Genomic DNA, 23,295 nt, shown 5'->3' on the forward strand with positions numbered 1-23,295 from the left:
TTTTTCCCCTCTTTCTTTTTGAACAAAGTATGGTTTCTTCCAGGTCTGAAATGTCTATAATTCTCAGGCAAGATTTTTGTTCCTCTGTCTGCCCCTTTGGTTCCCACTTTGGTTCAAGTCAGCTGCTCCAGGAGGTACTTACTCACTTCCAAAACCACAGAGACTCGCTTTGTGGTTTTCAAACATTGAAAAATGTTCAAAGTTTGTTTAATTCAAATACTACTAATGCCTGCATTTCAGATCCTTGTCATTAATTTTGTATGGCTTAAGCTCCCATCTCTTTATTTTAATCTATTTCAATAATGTCCTCAATTTTTATTTTATTTTTGTTAATCCTCATCTTTCCATTGATTCTTAGAGAGAGTGGAAGGTAGGGAAAGAGACACATTGATGTCAGAGAGACACATCAATTGGTTGCCTCCCACATGTGCCCTGGGATGGAGCCTGCAACCACATGCCCTTGACCAGAATGGAACCTGGACCCTTCAGTCCGCTGATCATTGCTGCATCCACTGAGCCAAACTATCTGAAGCTGTCCTCACTTTTTTAAAAAGGATCCATCATGGATGAATTCCATTCTCCTGTTCAAATTTGTGATCATTCTCAATTTCATTAAAAGAAAAACATTCAAAGGCCCTGGGCTTAGATGGAGAGCGAACTGGTTCTTGCAGCTCTAGAACCTTTAGATTCCAGATCCAGATAATCAATTCTCACCTCAGGATTCCATACGCTAACACAGGTCATGACAGACGGAGATTGAAAGGGAAGCCTGCGGGCACACCGTCATAAACAAGGGCTGTAAGCACGAAGGGAAATAAATGCCTCAGAATATCCCACGAATAAAAAATGGATGCACCTGACTCCTTCCGTGGGGAAGGCCTTCTCCATGAATAATGTGAGTCCTATTATTTGCTGAAGGGACGGCTTGAGGCCTGGCTAAAACAAATGTTTACTCTGGTCCTTAAGGCACCAAAAAGGTATTAAAGTTTCAGGAGGGCTCCAGGAAGGGAGGAGTAGGAAATCTCCCAGGCACTGGGCTGTGGGCGGTTTCACAGAATATATAATACATAATAATAGGGCAGAGGTCCAGCGCTGACTCCACGGCTGCCCTTTTACTCAGTTAATTTGGTTAATTCAAAGCAGATCTTTAAACCAAGGTTAAATTAAACAACAACAACAAGTTTACCACAAATTGAAATCCTCAGGAGACCATGCTGGAAAAGCATTCAAATCAAAGAACTGTAAGAATTCACTACCAAGGGCCGTCTCCACATGGGCCTGACTCTGGGCCTTTAGCTCCGCCCTCTGGAGTGCCTGGGGCCCTCACTGAGCGGCTGAGGACACTGGGGCTCAGGGCAGTCAGTGCTATGTCCAAAGTCACATGCTGGTCAAGGCAGAGTCAGCTTCTGAACCCTGGGGGTGCACTACCAAACTAGCCAGGGCCCTTGAAATGATTAACCGGAACAATGCCCATCTATCTGAGAGGGTGGCATCTGCTTTTCTAGAGACAAGATGATGGATGCGATGACCTCTCAAGGTCAGTTCCAACCTCCAAATTCTATTCTTTTGATACCAACTGCTGCCGCCAAGTGCTCTCCGTCAGGCCCAGGCCTGTGACTAACTTGCCATCAGCTGTGGGGAGGAGCGAGAGGCAGGATTGAGCAGGGACCACAGCAGAGGATCCCATTCCTTTTCCTTTTTCACTGTCTGTGGGGTGTTTTTCTTCTTCTGCCTGTTGCCCCTCCTTTTTGCGTGTGTTGCATAGAAACAGAAAGTGCCTTTGTACCATTACTAGGCACTAATTTACGCTCTTCAGTGGGAGCTGGGCCTGCTGGAGAAACATTAGGAAAAGGTGGGAGGGTCGGATGTGGGGGAGGATTTAAGCAGCAAAGGCCTGGAATGCTGCAAGCTTTTTCTCCAAGCCTGAGAACAGCCAAGGGGGGCGGAGGGACCCAGAAAATTTGGAAGTCAAGGCTAATTAAAATGATGATGCTGTGGTGTTTTGGGCTGTTTTTTTTTTTAATCAAGAATGCTAATGATCCACCAGGCTTTCAAAAATCACATAGGTGGGTTGGAAAGCCTACTCTAACCAGGGCTTGTCAAGTTGTTTGAGGGGCTACTGAAAGTAAGTGCTGGGAAATCGTCCACCCACTTTTCTTCTCAATGAACTTATTAAGGAAGACCATTGCCAGCCACTTTCCCAGTATGTCCTCTAATGTTTCTCCCTGGGAAGTTCAGTCTGGGAATTTCTCACAGATGTTCGCTGGATAAGCGTCAACAATGGAGACGGGAACGTAAATCTGACCCTCATGTTCAGAGTCTAAGAATTCATTTCCCTCAGGTGACATCTTTGCCTCTGAAAGTAATGGGGTGTTACCATCAAAACATATTTACTCTGGTATCTCCCTCCCCAACCTGGGCCCCACTTTCACCCCTTCCTTCTCTCTTCTCCCCACTACTCACAGAAGATTTTCGAGGAAAATCAAGGAAAACGATGTTTTTTCTCTGTAATTCTACTCCACTTGTATTTTCTGTTGTGAAACAGCAATCCTGCCAGCAGCTGAAGCTCTTCTAGGCAACCCCATTTTCTCTTTGCTGGGGCAGCTAGATGGCAGATGATGGACAGGGGGAGTGAGGCCGAGCAGCTGGTCCCTCCCACCTCTGTCCTTCCCCAGCAGTCCTTCATCCGCTGGGTGAGATTCCAACAATGGGCTGGGCCATCTTTCCTTGGAATCAAGGGAATTTTAACCTCTTGTTGGAAAACCAAGAGCAATCCCCTTAGGGCAGTGGTTCTCAACCTTCCTAATGCCGTGACCCTTTAATACAGTTCCTCATGTTGTGGTGACCCCCAACCATAAAATCATTTTCGTTGCTACTTCATAACTGTAATTTTGCTACTGTTATGAATCGTCATGTAAATATCTGACATGCAGGATGTATTTTCATTGTTACAAATTGAACATAACTAAAGCATAGTGATTAATCCCCAAAACAATATGTAATTATATATGTGTTTTCCGATGGCCTTAGGCAACCCCTGCCTTAGGACATCCTTGCAGTCCTTAGAAACCATCATCCTCTGCAGCTAGAGACCAAGTGCAACCCTTTGCTCTCTTCTCGAATGTAGATTTTTATTTTTTCCTACTGGAAAAAATATATGGATACATGAGACTGTCTGTGTGTGGGGGGGAGAGGGTGTCGGGGGTGTTATTGCCCCTAAGGGGCCAAAAATTAGATCTTGGGCTGGTGAAACAATTCTCATCTATTACAGTGGTTTGTGGCCTTCTACAGGGGCACAGCATATTGACGGCTCTACAATAGACTAAAATGGAATGGGGGAGAACGTTTATGGGGAAAAGTGTCTAACGTCTCCTTAAGGGAGAGAAAATAGAAAAGAAAAAAAAGGTAGAAAGACTATCTGTAGCCCTGGCCGGTTTTGCTCAGTGGGTAGAACATCGAGCCACAGACTGAAGGGTCTTGGGTTCGATTCCGGCCACATACCTCGGTTGCAGGCTCGAACCCAGCCCTGGTCAGGGCAGGTGAGGGAGGCAACCAATTAATGCATCTCCCTCACATCGATGTTTCTCTCTCTCTCTCTCTCTCTCTCTCTCTCTCTCTCTCTCTCTCTCTCTCTCTCGTCTCTCCCCCTACCTTCCAATCTCTCTAAAAATCAATGGAAAAACATCCTCGGGTGAGGATTAACAAACAAACAGACAAACAAAAACCTATCTGTATAAGCCCCACCCAGGCTTAGCTGTAAATCTATCTTGGGTGAAGGATGTCAGGCTATGAAATACCATTCCAGGTCACTTTAGGAAGTCCTCTGTAAAGAGGGATGGGACAGAGAGAATGTGTCTACTCATGAGGAGAGGAGAGAAGGTGGTAAAGACTGGGCAGGGGCTAGTTAATGGGCTGCCTGTAGCCCACTTCTGAGATAGGGCTCCTGGCCTAGGGCTGTGGCCACAGTTAAGACCTTGCCCTGTTCCTGAACCCCTGCCTCCCGGGCAGTGTTAAGTGGGTCCTTCTCACACCTTTGATGGCACTAGATTCTCCTGAACCAAACCCTTGACTCTAAAGGTTCTAGCAGTAATTAAGGGAGAAGAGTACAGGAGGTAGAGCAAGCCTGGCACAGAGAAGCAAAATCTACAAACTTTAGTCTCAGGGAAGGAACATCCCAGCAGAGTTTGAGTTGGACATTCCTAGAGAGGCCAGAAAATCTATTTCCCATATTGGCAGAGACCTGCCACGGTGGGGGGGTACTCAGGTCCCTTCAGCCAGATAGTCTAAATATTGCAGTGTTAAGGAGAAACAGAAGCAGCCACTCTTGGGGTGTTTACAGCTCTTGTCTCTCCTTGTTGCACATAAACTTCCTTCTGCCCTACTTAAAAAAAAAAAAGTTAAAAAATTTTTTTTTCTGCAGAACTGGAGTGTGATGGCTGGGATTTGGGGCTTTCCAATTTTCAGAATCCTGTAAACAGTGTTATCAAGCTCAACCTGTTGTCACCAAGAGAGGACAGATGACTTAAGTCCCACCAAAGAGAGTAAAATTGCACCTGGCATGGAAATAAGGCCTAAGGTTTCTATCATTGAGATGTCAACCTAGTGTGACTCCACATCAGGCAGTTCTAATGACTTCTGACCTGGAATTTTGTAGTTTTCTTTCCCCCAAAGACACTCCCCACCCCCAACATGTGTATATTCTATGTACAGGGTGACCACAATGTCAGGATAACATTTTCTTAAAATCCTCACCTGAGGATATTTTTCCATTGATTTTTAAAGAGAGTGGAAGGGAGAGGAAGAGACAAGAGAGATGGTGAAACATCAATGAGAGAGGCAAGCTGGGGATTGACCTGCAACCCAGGTACTTCCCTTGACCAGGAATCGAACCCACGACCTTTCAGTGTGCCTGCCTGCACACTAACCACTGAACGAACACACTGCCCAGGGCTGGGTGGTGGTGTTGTTTTTATTGATTTTAGAGAGAGGAATAAGAGAGAGAAATATTGATGTGAGAGAGAAACATGGATCAGTTGCCTCCCATAAACACCCAGATCAGGGATCAAACCCGAAACTTAGGCATTTGCCCTGAGCAGGAATCAAACCGCCAGCTTTGGTGTATGGAATGACACTCCAATGAACTGAGCCACTTAGCCAGGATGGGGTAAACTTTTTATAAGTGCCCGAGGGAGGGTTGAAGGGACACAGGTACAAGGAGTAGGTATGGGGGGTAAGTGGGTTTGAGTGGATGTTTGTGGAGGCTAGTTTGAGGGATATGCTGGGAGGTTGGGGAGTATGTTGTGTGTGGATGTGGGGACTGTGGGGGGGGGGGGGGCAGTGACCTGGGTGTGGATCTGTGGTGGTGTGCCAAGATCAACTGAACACTGGTTGCATTTTCAGATAATATGCTCGATATGTTTTCAGGCCAAGTACTCCAACATGTCTAATTGTTCATATGAAACATTACAAAGTGTCTGAAATGTCTGGAAAAGGGGTGTATTTGTTGTACTTTTTTTCAGATTAACCATGGATCCACTGCTTAACCTTTAGAGATACATCACCTGAGAAGATAACTGATCTGGAGGCTGAAGAAAAGCAAATTGAGCATAGTATCAGAAAATGTAAGCTAACATACAATTTTTAAAAACTTTATCCTGTTTCCTAATTTTGAAGACCCAGCATTTCTTGCGGGACTGCTATGTGTGGAATCCCATTAAGTGCTTTATCGATATTATCTTATCTTTGTACAAGAACCTTTTCGTTCAGTGACATTACCGTTTTGTGGAATAAGAAACTGAGGCTCTCGAATGAAGCAGAGCTTGTAAACTTAAATGCCAACAGAGAAGATGTAAATGATTAAAACAAGGGGTACTGCCCCATAAAAAGATCAGCTCAAGCCAATTGTTGCTAAGCAGGAATTCGGGCCCAGTACTGCCAGATCGTTCGATTTTTCCAGAGAAGCCAGAAATCTGGATTCGTGCCGAAATCCTCTGATTTTTAGATACTGGTAACTAATTAAGTTTCTTAAACCATGAGCTGGCCAAGGCAAACAGATATGCAAAGCAAATTCAGCCGCAGGCCTTGCAAACTCTGAAATCCAGTAACTTGCTTAAGGTCTCCCAACTGGGGAACCATAGGACAAATCAGAGCGCAGCTCAGCTACCTCAAAAGCATCTCTTCTCTTAGGACGGTAGACCTGTACTGAATTAAATGCAATTTTATTTAAATGACTCAACTTGTAAGCCTGTGGTTCTATGGAAGTGGCAGCAGTAGGAGGCTCTATAGGAAGCGGAAGCGAGCAAGCAGCCTAAGGGATTGTTGCTGGGCCACAGGGAGCAGGGGGTGTGGCTGGAATTTTAGCTCTTACAACCTTCACAGAATGCAGACATTCCAACCCTATCTCCCATCCACCTTCTGGACTTACCAGTAATACCAGCAGAAGGACCATCAGGGAGCTCCTTACCCACCCCACTGACAATCTAACTAGAAGCTGCATCTGAAACTTGGGAATGCAGGAAACTCCTACAAGTCTCTTATTTTAAAGTAGCCTATATATATATGTTTTTTTGAGCAGGAGTACCCTCTGACCATATTTAGATGCTGAGGTTTTGTTCTACCGTGTCCTAGTATTACAGAGCTCCAGAACATAAACAAGACACCTGCAATCACCATATCACTAGTTTCAGAAGACTGGCTGTAGCATTTAAAACAGGACTAACATTTCACTCCGTTTTCCACTCTTGACTGTGTGAAAGGTTCTCCTGAAACAGCTGAGCTGACTTGTCGCATGGAGAATTAAAGAGCACCACACATGCATGCACACATAAGCAGCCATTTCTATACATGCCTGAGAAAAATCACTCAGCCGAACGGTCCAGAATGTTGGAAATCTTTTTTCCCCCGGGTCGGGTAGACTCAGGTAGCTCCCACAGAAGCACTGCGGGCCTCCCCAACTGGGAGCTCCCTGAAGGAGAGCGTGCCTTTGCTCAAGGTGGCAGTGGGTGTCCATGTGAACAACCGAACTCCGGGAACATGGCTGACACAGCCAGGCCCGCCTAACAGCTGTCGGTGAGCAACACCCTCGGTTAATACACCCCACTTTCACCCCTGGCAAGCCACGTTAAAGGTCACATCCCCCAATTCAGGCACGTGTCTGTCAACAGCCATATAGATGCGAACTTTAAAATGTGCTGTTTTAAGGCAGCCTAGATGACAACTCCAAAACAGGACCTGATTTTGCATGAACCACGAAGGAAACTGTTTTACTCCTGTGCCAGCAGCCACCTCCACAAGAAGCATTTTGCAAAGGAAGTAAAATACGAGATGCAGATATGTAGCCTTTCTTTTAAAAAGCAAAATAAAACAAAATCAACCAATAATCACTTTAAAAACCACAGGCCCCGGGGCCTGATCTTAAAAGTGCCAAAAAATTACATAGAAACGACAACCTTCTAAAAGTGGTGTCAGGACAGAGGGGAAAGGCGCTCCCTGGGAAGACCAAGCCCCGTGCTTCCTTGTCAGAACAGCAGCTGTAAAGGAACCTCCCTACAGATGGTGAGGCAGCATGGCCAAGTGTCGGCGCTTCCCCACTTTCTCAGGACGTTCCGCAGAACCAACAGAACTGGCTGACCCCAGCCTCCCAAGCCCATTTTTATCCCGCAAGATGTCTTTTTAGCCACATTCACCCGGCCGGCCCTGCCCTTTGCTCTCCCTCGGAGAGACCATTCCTTGGGGCCTCCAGAACGTTTCAACAGTCATTATCCAGCCATGACCTCCAGCAAGGACCACACCTCCTCCTCCCGAACTGCTCAGTTCAGGGTGGAGGGTGAACCCTAAGTCACGTGGGGGGGAGGGAGGGGGGAGGAAATCAGCTCTGAAACCTCCCTCATCAAAGAGGCTAACCAGTCATGAAGTTAACCCACCAACCATTCCTTGATCAACCTCCTCTTGCTGCCTGAAGCAGTGTTCTTTTAACCCTCTCTGGGGACTCTTGGCCAAATTTAAAACCACCTTGGCAATCCCTGAAAAGTAGCAGGCATACAGCTAAACGAGTCCTTAGTCATCCTTAAAGGGTTCCATCCACGTAAAGAGTGCCGCTTCTCCCAGGTTTGGGGCCACTTCCCTGCAATCCCACAAGAGAATCAAATAAAAGGTACGCCATTCGGCTCTCCCCTCACCCCCACCCCCGCCCCCACCAGCCTCTGCTCAGGGAGGGTGGCCCCAACATCGCCGGGTGCGGGAGTCCTGGAGGCGGGGCAGCACCACTTCCCGCGAAGCCGGGCGCCGGGGCTCGCACCCAGCACTCACTCCGCCCGCCAGCTGCACGCTCTCCGAGGCTCCCCGAGGCGGGGGGCAATTAAGGGGAGTGAGCTGCCCATGTCGACACGGCCCAACTATTTAAAGAGTTAAACAGCATCTCATCCAAAATGTTTGCACCCTCCGGGCTCAGTGTGGTGTCCTCGCCGCCCGGGAACGCTACCAGGCCAAAGGTTAACCAGCCCCAGAGGTCGGTGGGAGAGGGAGGCGCCGCTAACCTGTATGCACTCTGTAATGGGCTTTGAGATGGGAGGATTTTCCATAGACTTTCCCACAGCCACTGTAGGGGCACTTGTGCCTCTTTTCGGAGGCGTGTTTCCCCTTCGCAGCCACTCCGGGGTGGAGGAGGGAGAGCGGGCTGGGCGCGCCGCCAGGATCCTGTCTCTCCTCCGGGCTGTGGGAAGGACTCGACCCAGATTCGGTGGTCACGTCGCTATCGGATCCCATATCCTCATCCGGACTCTCCAGACTGTCGCTACACACCGAGGGGGTCTGGATGGGTCGGTACTTGTTCAGGTCCAACAAGCTCTTGGCGATGGTGACCAGGGTGCAGTAATCCTTCCAGGTGTCCCCCGGGTCGCCGTGCTCCTTGGTCACCTCGCGCTCCGGGAGTCGCAGTCGCTCGGCGTCGGGAGCGCCCCCCTGCTCCGGCACCGCAGCGCGGTTCGAAATGGAAACCAGACACTGGGCAGCCACGAAGTCCATGTAGGCGGCCGCGGACATGGTGCGGGCGGCGGCGGCGGCAGCCCGGGCGGCGCGGTCAAACTTGGCGGTGGCGGCAGAGGTTCGGCTCACCCTGCCCTGGCCTCGGACGACGAACGCGGCGCGGCGGCCAAGGGGGCGGGGGCGCAGGGCGCTTCCGACTCGCAGGAGCGCCGAGGCGACCTCAGCCCCTCATCTTTACGTAACCGGCAGCGCCTCCGCACGCCGCCGCCACGGTCCCGAGCGCCGCCGCGCCGCCGCCTCTGGCTGCCGCGCTGTCCTGCGCCCGCGCGATCCCCCCCGACGGGCGCGCCCACCGCTCCGAGCCGGCTTCCTTGGAAAGATGCCACACGTGGCGGCCGCAAGTTTAGTCGACTGAATACGCCCCCGAGGCGCCGGGAGAGGAAACTGCAAGAGAGGTACACGCCCTCCTCCGCCTCTCCCTGGAGTCAGAGACCCAGGACCGTCACCCGACCACCCCGACGCGGGTGGCGAGGGTCGAACCGCGCGCCACGTCTACGAGACACTTTTCCACCCCCGGTCCCCTGACGGTTTCTGAGCCCCTGCTCTGGCCGGTCCGCACCGTTTCGGCATTCTCTTGCACAGTAACAATTTCGCAGAATCCCATCACGTCACAATCCAAACCCCCTGCAATTGGCCAGTGGGGAGGGTGATTCAACTCTGTTTACTTTCTCCCCCTGCCAGTGAGGAGGGCCTTTTGGTGGAGAGGTGCGTCTAGAGCTGAGGCGTGCGGCCAATCCGACAGTTCTGTTTCGGTGCCTCGTGCTACCCCGACAGCCACGAACGCTGACATTTAAAAGGGTAACAGCCCGGGGGCTGGAAAGGAGCCGGCACTCATCTTCTGGAGCGCCCCTGGGTCTGGGGGCCGGCCCAGGCCTCCTGGCTCCGTCCCAGCTTGCGGAGCCGTGGGACTCACGTTCCCTAGGCTCGCTGGTCGGTTGCGCCCCTTCTTGCGGCAAAAGAGAACTTCTGGTGCGGCTCTTCCAGCTTGCAAACAGTTAAGTGACTTCCTGCAAACGCGACAGTCCCAGCAACCAGCCTTCCAATGAAAAGTAAGTTGGTTGATGTCACTGACATTGGCTCAGCCAATCAGAAGGGCGTTCCGAAAGCAAGCGCTCAACACTTGTAAATGCTTAGAGCTGTAGTGAAACTGGACACATCCTTGTATTTTGTGTTGTTGGTGGTAAAATTGAGAAATGTTTGGAAAGGGATGGGTGATGAATAAGTGCAATCTCAGTCTATAAACACAATCGAGGAAGCAGCAATTCTTTTCTTTTTTTTTTTCAGTTTTGGTATGCAATACACTTTTGGAAAGAATTTTAGTAGTCCTTCCATCCAATACATGAACTATGACCAATTAATTTTTTTAAAATGCCAAGCTAACGAAGTTCTGTTTTAAAGTACAATCTTCATCTTGTTTGACTATTCTTACATGGAAGCACCCCATCATTGCTTTTGTGATACCTCCAAATTCCTCTCCTTCCCCAGTGCAATTTATTCTAAATAAGTTTTTTTTGTTGAAGTTGTAACCCACCTTCAAATAAATGGAGACAATATCCCTCATTTATGTAACTTTAAAAAACAACAACACACCATTCTTAGTTCATTTTCTTTCCCCAGATCCCTGCATGATTGTTAAGGCATGTTTTCTTCCCTCCACCTTAACATATGTGGAGACTGGGGACACAGAGAAGTGGCTTGTCTACCTTATCTGGTAGATAGTGACAGAACTCAATTGAAATCATAGATCTCCTGATTTCTAGCTCTTTGAGCTAACAATAACTGAACTCTTTGGTTTGGTGAAATATTAACTATGTTAAACAGATTCTTAACTGTAACCAGCCAGAGATCCTTAGCCATTTCATATTGTGGCATTACTTGATCAACAATTAGTATGGGTCTTAGAGTCTGATTAACTCAGTTTGCCTCTCCCTCTTAATGAATGATGGGGTTGTTTTCCATCTTGATAGCTAAGAAAAGAGTCTAGGGCTAATGTCTCTTGTAGAAGGCTTTCTGTCAGCACAATTGATTAAAAATGCATTCACTTTCCTAAGTGGGTGTGAGAGGTACCTGCCTTTATGTGATGCAGATCCAGTGAGATCCAACCATGACTCCCACTGGCCGTTAGCCTTTGTTAAGAAAGTAACACCAGGTTCTTGCTCTCTAAAGGTAGGATCTCAAATTAATTGTCCCAGTCAGAAGGCTAGTGTAGTTTATTTTGCTTTTGCTTTTGAAGTCATAGAGGAAGATACTGCAGTAGGTGACTACAGGGGAAAGGGAAGTATAGAAACATGGTGCTGGTCAACCAAGAATATCATCACCATCATAGTAAGATAGGTACATACATCATAGCATGTAAAAGTGAAGCCATCTCAGGTTTCTGGTATTCCAATCCCCTTAATTTTAGGGGGGAAAAAAATCCCTAAAGCCCAGGAGAATTTGCCTACTTCATGATTTTTCTGGGACAAATTCTGTCCCCAAGGATACATGACCACTTAGCAATTGCACCTCTGCGTGCCTCTTTAAGGTCCTGCACAAATACCAGAGGGATCTCTCCACAGTCCGACTAGCACTGCAACTGGCATTGCACCGGGCATCTTCAGACAGCCCTAGAGTTAATTCTGGGGATATTCTAGAAAAGAAGGAAAATCTGTATCTTTCCTTGGTGATTGCAATCCAGGAACTTGAATTAATCAGTCACCACAGTTTTTTAAAAATAAACTTTCCCTTCCCTACTTCTTGTCCTCTTTAATTCATTTTCATGTAATTTTGTTCAAATGGAACATAAACCCTGCGCTCTTCCAACTCATTTATTTCAGAATTATAAAAGGAATAAAAAGAAAACTGAGATTTCATACACGTGAATTTCTTACACACATTTGCAAACATAACTGCTGCTTGACTTGATTTATAATACCTTTTTAAACCCAACAATTCGAAAATTATAGACAACTCTCTTCCTCCTTTTCCCCTCATTCACTCCCCAGATATTTATGTTTCTGTCAATGAGCTAGGCATGGGGAAGTACAGAAATTAAAAGGCACCCTGTTATCAATTAGGCTTATGAGTTAAAAACATATGTAATATATATATATGAAACTGGACATCACATGGTTCCGGGCTGCCTGTCACTACTTGAGCCACTTAAGCAGAGACAGGGTTGAATTGAATATGAGCGTTTTATTTTCCAATATTGCAGGCAACAAGGGAGAGCAGCAGGTCGTGCACAAAAATCTGCTCTGTCTCCCTCCACTCCCCACAAACCAGCTGCTTATATTAGGTAGGAGGACAAGGATTACATGGGGAAGTAGGCAAAAGGAATAAGAATGGGTATAATGGTTACAGATTACAAGCAATGGGGGCTGGGAGCTGCAAAGGGCACCTCTGGGACTCCATTGTTAATCTTTCCTTGATGATGGGCGGTTCTCAGGTAAGGAGAATGGACTGCATTTCCCGGTTAACTCTCCCTCCCACCGCTAACATCACAAGTAATAATTCCTACACTGGGATTTATTTTTCTTGTATTTTCAACAACAGGTTTTCTTACTGTTTTGGGATGCATATTATAAGTTTTATTATTAACACCAACTTATGCTGTTTTGCCAGCATGTGATTGTCCTAATTAAAATTCTGGCAGAATAAATTATCCCAAATTAATATGAATCATTCCTAATTACAATGAATAATTTACCAGTAAAATATATATTACACCACATAAATATGAAGTCTGTTTTCCTCCCAAGTTAATCTTTATAAATATACATTTCAAATCCACACAAACCAACTGGGAGGAGTAGGAGAATTCAAAGACTATAACAGTGTTTCTAGTTTGTAAATGTGCATTTTCCTCTCTAAATTCTTCCTAAACCTTGGTTTTATTATCCAAGTTCTCAAGAACAATGGCCTCCTGGGCCTGAGATGAGCTGTGTTACTTTAGGCAACCTCTTAGAGCTATTTCCCTTTTTGTTAATTAATTGATGGGATTAAATTGATGCACCTCCATAGTTCCTTCCAAACTCCAAATATTCCAGGGGTCCCCTTCCCCCCAAAAAAAAACCCTACGGAAAAAAACTGGGCAAGACTTGAGTTTTTTCAACACCAATTCATTTGCTGTGCATCTATACAAACAGCTCTTCATGGCAGTGAAGGTCAGAATACTTTACATCAATATTTGATGGGATAGCAGGCACAAATATAAATTTGTTCCAAATCCCTTAACTTTCTTCTTTCATTTCATGGTCTTTCTTTCTCCAGGCTAGTTTGTGGGAAGTGGCCTAGAGAATCCCCTCGTTTTTCCTAGATAAAGTTTTCCACCCACGCCCAACGTGAGGTAGGTATTTCTAGGCTGAATGCAACCCATTCCCGGGCCCCTTCCCTGGAGACTTTTATTCAATATGAGCTCAACGCAGAGTTTCCCCAACTAGCCAGGGTAGAACTAATCCCCCGAGTTTAATTTAAAATACTTATTGCCAGATCTCATCCCTATCCAAAGCCCTGGGAGGTTTAGGTTAAAATCACACTCTGGAGGCACTGGGTTCCGCCAACTCTTGGCGTTTCTCATTCTTTCCTACTGGGAGGCGTGGACGGTGCCGGGCAGAGCAGCCAGCCTCCAGGCGGGAAGGAAAGAGAACAGATGGCTCGCTGGGGGTAGGGGATCACGTGTCAGACCTGCCTCTGGGCTGGATCCAGACTTCTTTCTGGACCCTGGCCCTTCGTGTACTGCAGCCTCGCCTAGGCTCTCAGGGCAAATTTGGGGGAAAGCCGTGTTCATTCTAGTGTAAACCGGGGAATTAGAAAAAAGGTGAGTTTGGGGAGGAGGGAGGAGGGAGGCGGGCTTCAGGGATCGGGCTTGCAACAATGGCGGAGTGCCTGGATTTGAAATACAATCAGGTAAAGCCCTATCTGGTGATACATCCCTGGCCATAGCGACAGTGAACACCCCAGGGGCTGGAGAGGGAGGGGGCTCCGGCCAGTGCGAAAACTTGCACGACGCCCTACTTTGCTCTCGCCCCACTTAGCAGCCTTCCGCACAGCTCCAGGCCTCTCCTTCGCCAAGCAGAAAGGCCACCCGTTCATGCATATGCAGGAGGATAAGTTTAGCTCGCAGCCCCCCGCGCTGGGAGAAGCCCCACGCCGAGCTCGGTGAATCACCCACGCTCGGGGGCGGGCGCAAGGCTCCACCGAGACTGGCGGGCCGCTCAGCCACTGGCGAGACGCGCGCCCCGGCCTGGCATCGCCCTTTTAAAAGTCTTCCGCAGGCGGCCACCGCAGCAGCAGCCCGAGGAGGCGAGTTCATCTGAGGACAGTCCCAGTTCTCAGAAATCCCTTCCCTGCTGGAACATCAAGCTCCCTTTACTGCAGTTGAACAAACTGCCCTAGATTGGGGGATGAGGAACCCGCCCCAAACTCGTGCAAGGAGCTCCGGGCGCCCGCGCCCACGTGAGCTAACCTTGAAGTTAGACCCCGCACTCTGGCGGGAGGCGGAGGGGGGCGGGGTGGGCGGGGCAGGTGGTGGGTCCCTCCCGATCCAGGCCCTGGGGTTTGCACCCTCCGCGTGAGCGGACCGCCCCCACCATCCTGTTTCATAACTGGCGAGCTGCATTTTTTTTTTTTTTTAACTCTCTGGGGTAAGATAGGTGTGGGGAAGGTTGTGTGTTGGCGAGTGGGGGCGGGTAGGGAGGCATCTTCCGGGTCCACCACGCCCACGAGGAAGAGGAAAACCTGCCCTGCGCTCCCCCCACGGGAACACGGCGGAGTAGGGTGTCTGGATGACATCAGCTTCTAAACATAGCCCGCACCCCCCAACTCTGGGCGCCGGGAGCAGGTTGGGGCGGCGGTGGAGGGGGAGGCGGGTGCCGCTGCCCGCGGGCGGGGCGGCCCGGCCCGCCTGGCTGTGCGGGAGATGACTTTGCAGGAATCGTGCTCGCAGAGTTTGCAGGCACCTTGCCCCCGCGATGGTCGGGCCACGGGCGTAGGAAACATTCCTACCCCTCCGTGCTGTCCCCTGCCTCGCAAAAGGCAAACACACACACACACACACACACACACCCTGGCAACCCTGGGCGCGAAGGTGCTTTTCTCTCTGTAAGTCAGTCTACCCCTCAGCCTAGTGCCCAGGTCAGGTCCGTCCGCGAGCATCCGCGCCCTCCAGCCCCGCGTCGGTCTCCAGGCTGAGACCGCGAGGGGGTCGGCGCGGCCCTCCCCGTGAGTCAGATGGGCTGTTTCCTGTGGTTGTTGTGGAACAGTGTGTCCTTTTTCACCCGCCCCCCTCGCTCCCCACCCCCTTGGTAAATATAGCGCTCACGTTTCATCATCTCTTTGTCCAACGAGCGCCAGACACCGCGGCCCGCTGCCCCCGCCGCCTCCCCCCGCCTCCCCGCTCACGGTTACCTCGCATAACCCCGCGCGGAGAGGCGGCGGGTAGTGGCCTGCCCCGCGGTCCCCGCCAGCGCTGCACCCCATTGTTTTCCCGCCGCAGTACACTCCCACCCCCTTACCCCTCCCTTGCTACCACTTGCTCCTGAAGTTATGCCCCCATGCCCTCGCCGCCTCCCCCTTCCCCCACCCGGGTGTCCTGGGGACGGGGTCGAGGTGTGTGTAGGTATTCGAAGGTAGACACCCCTTCTTTCCAGCCCAGCTGTCACCCCGCACTCAAGATCCACACTGCCAGTCCTGGATCTACATGCACCCCCTCCCCCTCCCAAGTCCCGAGGCCGCCCCCTGCTCCCCTCTGGAGCTCAGGTGACAAGCTGCTGAGACAGTCTGATTCACCGACAGCTGAACCAGCTCCGTGTACTTGGAGGTGGGCGCCACGCGCACCGGCTTCCTCCCACCCCCACCCCCCACCACCCCTGAGGGGGGTAGGCTGGAGGGTCGGGAAAGGAGAAGTGGGTGGATAGCAGCCTAGAAGTGCGTGCTTACTCTTCCCTCTCCCCCTTCCCCTCCCAGTTTCATTTCCACACATACAGCCACCCACCCGGGACCGGAGGCGGCTGGTGTTCTCTGAACGCAGGGAACTGGCTCTCTCTTTGGTCTCCTGTTTACTTCCCTCCTCCTCCCCTCCCTCCTTTTCGCCCCCACCGCCCTGCCTCCCTCCACGAGCAGCTGGGAAACCTGCAGCAAAACACTGCAGTCATGAGCCTTCCCAGGACCGAGCTGTGGCCGGGTTTGCCCTGCCTCGCCCTGCCTCGCCCCGCCTCGCCTCGCCTCGCCAGGCCTCCACTTGGGGTACTTTGTCCTGGAAAGAAAGGCTCTTAGGGCTCCTCGTCCAGAAACGTGGGAGAGGAGACTGCCTCCCTCCCTCTTCGCCCACCTTGGCACCAGATTCTGTCCTGGAGGGGCCTTGCCTGGCTGACTTGGCCGGGGCTCCGGGCCACCCCCATGAGCGGCCACCTGTCTAGGGAGGGGTAGCGAGAGCATGGACAGTGTGTAAGCACGCGGGACTCAGGGTGCCGCGGAGCTGGCTGACGTGCGATCACAGGCTGTCCTGTTCATGACGGGGTGCCCAGAGCTCCCTGCCGACCCCGGTTTTCAGGCCGAGCTGGGAAACCTGCTCCCAGGGACAGGCACACCCTCTCCTTATGGAGTCTGGCAAAAGCTTTCCCTTTCAAAGCTTGTTTCCCAGCCCGGAAGAATTCAGCTTCTCTCCCGCAGTAAGCTGAATGAACAAAGAACGCCCGAGGAGGCCGCGAGGGTTGAACTGTGGGTACCGCCTGTAGGAAACTCACCCCATTTAAAAACCACCTCTTCACCACCTCTCTCTGCCCCACTCCCATGGTTACCGGCTCCCTGTCCTTCAGCAGCAACAAACAAGGGCATTTTAAGTGTGCTTTTAAATATCCAAAACACTGCCCTGGACTTTCTGTAGCAGGAAGGGGTGTGTTGTGAAAGTCCCCACTGTTCCCTGGTTTCCTTCTGACCCAGGACCCTGAATGAATCCCTCACCCTGGATGGCCTCCCAGCTGCCAAAGGAGGGAAGGCAACTTATTGAGGTAGGAGAGAGTGGGATTCAGAACAGCAGCAGGTCCACCCTCTCCAGTCTTCACCTCCCACCCCCCACCCCCCAGCTGCTCTGAAGTACCTGCCTTGAGACTATAGCACCCCCCCCCTTGTTGTTATCTTCGGTAGGCTCTTGTGCACTCCCCCTCTTCCCCAGAAGATTCTACTTCCTGGTCAGGCCCTGATTCTGTCCAGCTCAACATGGCTACAGTGCTAACCATTGTCACTAAATTTATGATCATAAATCTCAAGTGGGCTCTCCACACTGCCCTGCTAGCATTTCCCTAGTCGGTTTACTTTCCACACTCTGAAATGACTATATTGCACCTTCTATCCTCAAACATCCAACACCCCTTCCCTTCCTCACTCTGAAAACCTTGCTTCTTATTTCACTGAGAAAATAAAAGCAATTTGACAAGAACTGCCTCATTTTTCCACCACCATAGCTTCTATCCTACCTGCCTCTCTGCCAGGACTCTGCCTTCCCTCTCTCCACATGGATGTAGTGTCCCTGTCCCTCCACTTAGCACCATGGTTCCTTCCCTTCTTGATTTTTAATTTCTTAAAGCAATGTATTTCAGCCTTACAAATCACAATTAAAAAGGAACCACCCTAGCTGGTTTGGCTCAGTAGAGTGTCGGCATGCAGACTAAAGGGTCCTGGGTTCGATTCCCGTCAGGGGCACATGCCCAGGTTGCGGGCTCAATCCCCAGTAGGGAGCATGCAGGAGGCAGCTGATCAATGATTCTCTCTCATCATTGATGTTTCTATCTCTTCCTTTCTGAAATCAATACAAATATCCTATATAACAAAAGGCCAGCCACTATAAGCATAAGGACTGGAACAACTAGAGACCAGAACTACCACAGCCCCTCACCTGGGCTGGCCCTGCCCCCAAGCAAGTGGTTAGGTGCAATCAGGCAGGCAGGCAGAGTGGTTAGGGGTGATCAGGTAGGCAGACCAGTGGTTAGAGGCGATCAGGTAGGCAGGCAAGTGGTTAGGGCGATCAGGTAGGCAGGCCAGTGGTTAGGGCGATTAGGTAGGCAGATGGCCTCTTGCTGGGCTGGCCCTGGCGGGGCAGTGCTGCACAGATGGCAAGCAGAGACAGCGGCAGGGGTGTGGCCAGTTGCCTGCAGCCGGGGGAAGGAAAGCCCCAATAGGCCCTGATCTCAGGCCAGGCCTAGGGACCCTACCTGAGGGATCCTGGATTGTGAGAAGGTACAGGCCAGGCTGAGGGACACCCCTGAGTGCACGAATTTCATACACCAGGCCTCTAGTGTCCTATATAATAAAGAAGTAATATGCAAATTGACCATCGCTCCAATACAAGATGGCTGCCCCTATGTGGTCAAAGATGGCTGCCCCCATGTGGACACAAGATAGCCACCACAAGATGGCTGGCAGGGGAGGGCAGTTGGGAGTGACCAGGCCTACAGGGGAGGACAGTTAGGGGTGACCAGACTGGCAGGGGAGGGCAGTTAGGGGCAATCGGGCCAGCAGGGGAGCAGTTAGGCGTCGATCAGGCTGGCAGGCAGAAATGGTTAGGGGCAATCAGGCAGGCAGGCAAGCGGTTGGGAGCCAGCAGTCCTGGATTTTGAGAGAGATGTCCAACTGCCCTCGAGGGGTCCCAGATTGAAGAGGGTGCAGGCTGGGCTGAGGGACATCCCCCCCCCCCCCACACACGAATTTCGTGCACTGGGCCTCTAGTGTGTGTGTGTGTGTATATGTGTGTGTGTGTATGTGTGTGTGTATGTATGTGTGTGTGTGTGTGTGTGCATATATATATATATATATATATATATATATATATATATATATATTCTACACTAATAAAAGACAAAGATGCTAATTGGCCGCACTTTAGCTATGCCCCAAGCCACGCCCACCAGCCAATCAGAGTGCCTATATGCAAATTAACCCAACAAAGATGGCGGCCGGCAGCCACGGAGCTGGAGCAAGCAGGAGGCTTGGTTGCCCGGGCGATGGAGGAAGCCAAGCTTCCAACCTGCCCTGAGCCAGCTGTGGCCTCCGCTCATGGCAACAAAGTTTCAATTATAGAAGACAAATAAATCTCAGATACCTGCTTCCAGCCAGCCTCCACTGGGAGCTTGGGTGACTGGGGGCCGTGGCCAGCCTGCAAACAGCCATCAGCCCCTCACCCAGGCTGGCCATACCCTCATGGGGTGAGGGTCCCCACTGGAGGGCTTAGCCAGCCTGAAAACGGCCCTCAGCCCCTCACCCAGACTGGCCAGGCACCCTAGCAGGATCCCCCACCCTGAAGGGGCTGTGGCCAGCCTGCAAACGGCCCTCAGCCCCTCACCCAGGCTGGCCAGGCACCCCAGGGGGGACCCCTACCCTGAAGGGGCTGTGGCCAGCCTGCAAACAGCCATCAATCCCTCACCCAGACTGGCCAGGCACTCCAGCAGGGACCCCCACCCTGAAGGGGCTGTGGCCAGCCTGCAAACAGCCATCAGCCCTTCACCCAGGCTTTCCAGGCACTCCTATATAATAAAAGGGTAATATGCAAATTGACCCTAACAGCAGAATGACTGGTCACTATGACACACACTGACCACCAGGGGGCAGATGCTCAATGCAGGAGCTGCCCCTTGGTGGTCAGTGCGCTCCCACAGGGGGAGCTCTGCTCAGCCACAAGCCAGGCTGATGGCTGCCAGTACAGCGGTGGTGGTGGGAGCCTCTCCTGTCTCCTCAGCAGCACTAAGGATGTTCAACTGCAGCTTATGCCTGCTCCCTGCTGGCAAGTGAACATCCCTTGAGGGCTCCCAGGCTGCCAGGGGGATGTCTGACTGCCAGCTTAGGCCCAATCCCTCCAGGGAGCAGGCCTAAGCCAGCAGGTGGTCATCCCCCGAGGGGTCCCAGACTGCGAGAGGGCACAGGCTGGGTTGAGGGACCCCCTCGAATGCACAAATTTTTGTGCACTGGGCCTCTAGTATATATATAAAAGAACCATCACAACCTTTTATAGGCAGCAGACCACACAAAACTACAGCATAGTGTTTCTGTTCCTTTAAAAAGCAAGTCACTCTGGACCCATAGAGAATGCTGGGAATAATGTTCAGTAGCAGAGGACCTGGGAAAAACTAGGGGCCCAGGTGATATCTGCAAGGTGGGTACCAGGTATTAGCCCAGGAGAAAAGAGAGAAATTCACTTTACATTAGTAGTCATCTTTGGCCAAGGGGGCAGAAGTTTGGGCCTCTCTTGACTATTTAATGACTGCTCCTGAAGTTATCGCCCATCTCCTGCTCATCAATTGTATCGCTTTCATAAAGAATTCACATTAGCAGAAAAATATGGTGTACTCCTTCCTGTCTTTATATGTTTACGTGTGTATATCCCCTTGACCCTTTATTCCCCTCCAATATTACTCTACCTGCTTTTTTTTTACTGCAAACATCACAAAGTTGCTTGTATTCACTGCATGTCTGTTCACACCTCCCATTCTCTCTTGATCTCACACCAATCACACTTCATCCAATTGCTCTACCAAAGCCACTCTTGTCAAGTCCACAAAGGACCTCCATCCTCCAAATCTATTAGATACTTATTTCATCCACCTTGAAGCAAAGAAGAATAAGGAGTGGGCAGTAAAGTAAGAGGAAAATCGGAGAATATGGTGTCAGAGAAGCCAAGAGAAGAAATTGTTTCAAGCAAGAGAATTTAATTCCTTCTTCACTGGTTCTTCTCTTGGCTCTCCAAATATTGAGGTGCCCCATGGCCCTGTCCTTGGCCCTTTTCTACATCTTTGGTGACTTAATCCTGTCTCAAGGCTTTAATACCTTCTATATGCCAATGTCTCCCAAATTTTTATCCAGGCCCCTCTCTTGAACTCCACATTTGACTATTCACCCATCTGTTCATCATCTCCACTTGAGTATCTAGAGGCATCTCAAACTTAACGTATTAAAATTGAACTGCCTGGCCAGCATGGCTCCGTGGTTGAGCATTGACCTATGAACCAGGAGGTCATGGTTCAGTCCGGGTCAGGGCACATGCCTGGGGTTGTGGGCTCAATCCCCAGTCAGTGTGGGGTGTGCAGGAGGCAGCCGATCAATGATTCTCTGCCATCACTGATGTTTCCATCTCTCCTCCCTTTCTTTCTAAAATCAAATATATATTTAAAACAATAAATAAACAAGGATTACCTGGGGTCTTTATTAATTCAGGACCCAGATTCATGGAATAGCTACCATTTGGAATATTCAAGTCATAATTTCTACTTACATCTCATATGTCACCATCCCATCCATAAGGGGAACAGAAACCACAATCCTTCCATGTGCCCTGAGGGCAGAGAGCTAAAAATGTTTGTTGGGTTCATGTCCAATGTGACTGGTAAGCTCTTGTTGAACAAACCCTTTCATAGATAACTCTAAACTCTCGGTAACATGTAAAAAAATTATCTGAGACTCCTGGAGAGTGACCAAAAGCTGGCAGATAGTGGAAGGGAGTTGGCATTTGGAAGATGAGAATGATGTGAGGAGAATTTGTTTATTATGGTGTTTATTATGCGGGTAGGTCCTGATTTATACCATTTACAATTATTAAAATACAGATAGAGAGCCAACAGTCTCATTGGCTCGAAGAGCCAGAGGGTAAGTTTTGGGGTACCCACAAGTGCTAGAAAGTAAGGGAATAAATTCAGAAAAAGAAAGAGCTAGAAAGGAGGAGCCAAACTTAAGCCTTGAGGCAGGCTTAAGTCACCAAAGATGTAGAAAAGGGCCAACGACAGGGCCCTGGGGCACCTCAGTTTTTGGAAAAAATTTTGGGTATAAACTCTGCCCAAAGCTCTGGGAGATTGCTGAATCGCACATGCATGTAGCAGACTCTAAACAGTCCAGGTAAGTCTACACAAGTGAACCAGAACTTGAGCAGCTGATCAATGTACAGAAAATGGAGTTTTGCAGTGTGAGTCCAGACAAGTTCACTCTTTAAAGTGAACTCTTTGAATTAATACTCTTTGAAGGAATATAACAGAACCCGCAGTTTCTACCACCGTTATTCATGATATTCAGGATATATCCCAAACTTACTTGACATATGAAGAAACAGAAAAAAAATGACCCATTCACATTAGAAAAGACAGTCATTGGAGATAAACCTCTAGATGACTCAGATGTTTGATATTCCAGATTTGAATTTAAAAGCAGCTATTATAATTATGCTCATGGATGGAAAGGAAAATATGCTTGCAATGAATGAATAGGAAACCTCAGTAGAGAAATAAAAACAAAAAAAAGTCAAATGGACATTTATAGAATTTAAAAACATCTGAAATAAAGTATTCCTTAGATAGGCTTTAACAGAGATGGAAATGAAAAGGATGAGATCTTTAAAGTACTGAAAGAAAACTGTCAAACCAGATTTCTATATCTAGTGGAAATATCCTTCAAGAATGAAAGCAAAATAAAAATAATTTCAAATGAAAGAAAACCAAGGCAATTTCACACCAGCAGATCTGCACTACAAGAAATGGTAAAGCCTAGCTGATTTGGCTCCGTGGATACAGTGCCAGCCTGTGGATCGAAAGGTCCCAGGTTCAATTCCTGAGTATCCGGGTTGTGGGCTCGATCCCCAATCAATGATTCTTCGTCATCATTTATGTTTCTATCTCTCTCCTTTTATCTCTGAAATCAATAAAAATATTTAAAAACATAAATGGTAAAGGAAGTTCTTCAGGATGAAGGAACATGAAATTTGATGGAGATTCACATCTTTAGGAAGGAATGGGGAGAATCAGAAATGACAAATAAGTGGTTAACAATAAAAAATTTTCTTTAAAGTACATATTAACTGTGTAAGGCAAAAATTATAACATTGTCTCAGGCAACTCATAATAATGTACATGTACTACATGTGATAACTAGAAGATAACAGATATGGGGAGAGTAAATAGTGCTATACTGTGGGAAGTTTTCTAAATTTTATGTGAAGCAGTATAAATGGACTTTTATTAAATATATTTGATGTGCAGCAAATTAATGACTACTATGCCATACCTTCCCAAAGAATTCACAGAATGGTGGAAGAGGACATATGTTTAAACAATTACAACACTGTGGGGTGTACAAACAATGAAAGTTGTAAAAAGAGCTCTGGGATTCTAGGCAATCAGTAATTAGCTCTCCTTGGGGCAGATGAGTGAAGGCTTGTAGTAGAAGGCGTATTTGAGCTGGGTTGTGAAAGATGAAGATGAGAAGGAGAAGAAAGGCATCCCACATAGGACAAAGATTATGAGC

General features: G+C 49.2%; 1 protein-coding gene across 2 annotated transcripts in view; it reads right to left on the reverse strand.

Annotated features, from left to right (window-relative positions):
* Window positions 1-10,150, reverse strand: part of KLF9 (KLF transcription factor 9) — a 29,034-nt gene extending 18,884 nt beyond the window's left edge. Inside the window, exons 1-2 of one of the 2 annotated variants that reach the window (XM_059656886.1) lie at window positions 8,535-10,150; window positions 5,660-8,122 (exon numbers count right to left, since the gene is read on the reverse strand). In XM_059656886.1, coding sequence (XP_059512869.1) covers window positions 8,001-8,122; window positions 8,535-9,039 — 627 coding nt within the window. In that variant the 5' untranslated portion in view covers window positions 9,040-10,150 and the 3' untranslated portion in view covers window positions 5,660-8,000. Of the gene's footprint in view, window positions 1-5,659; window positions 8,123-8,534 lie in introns of those variants that run through there. The other variant, XM_059656885.1, reaches the window with a different exon arrangement.
* Between the last annotated feature and the right edge of the window lie 13,145 nt (window positions 10,151-23,295).

The sequence above is a fragment of the Myotis daubentonii genome, chromosome 11 (genome assembly GCF_963259705.1).
Source record: "Myotis daubentonii chromosome 11, mMyoDau2.1, whole genome shotgun sequence".
Lineage (NCBI taxonomy): Eukaryota > Metazoa > Chordata > Mammalia > Chiroptera > Vespertilionidae > Myotis > Myotis daubentonii.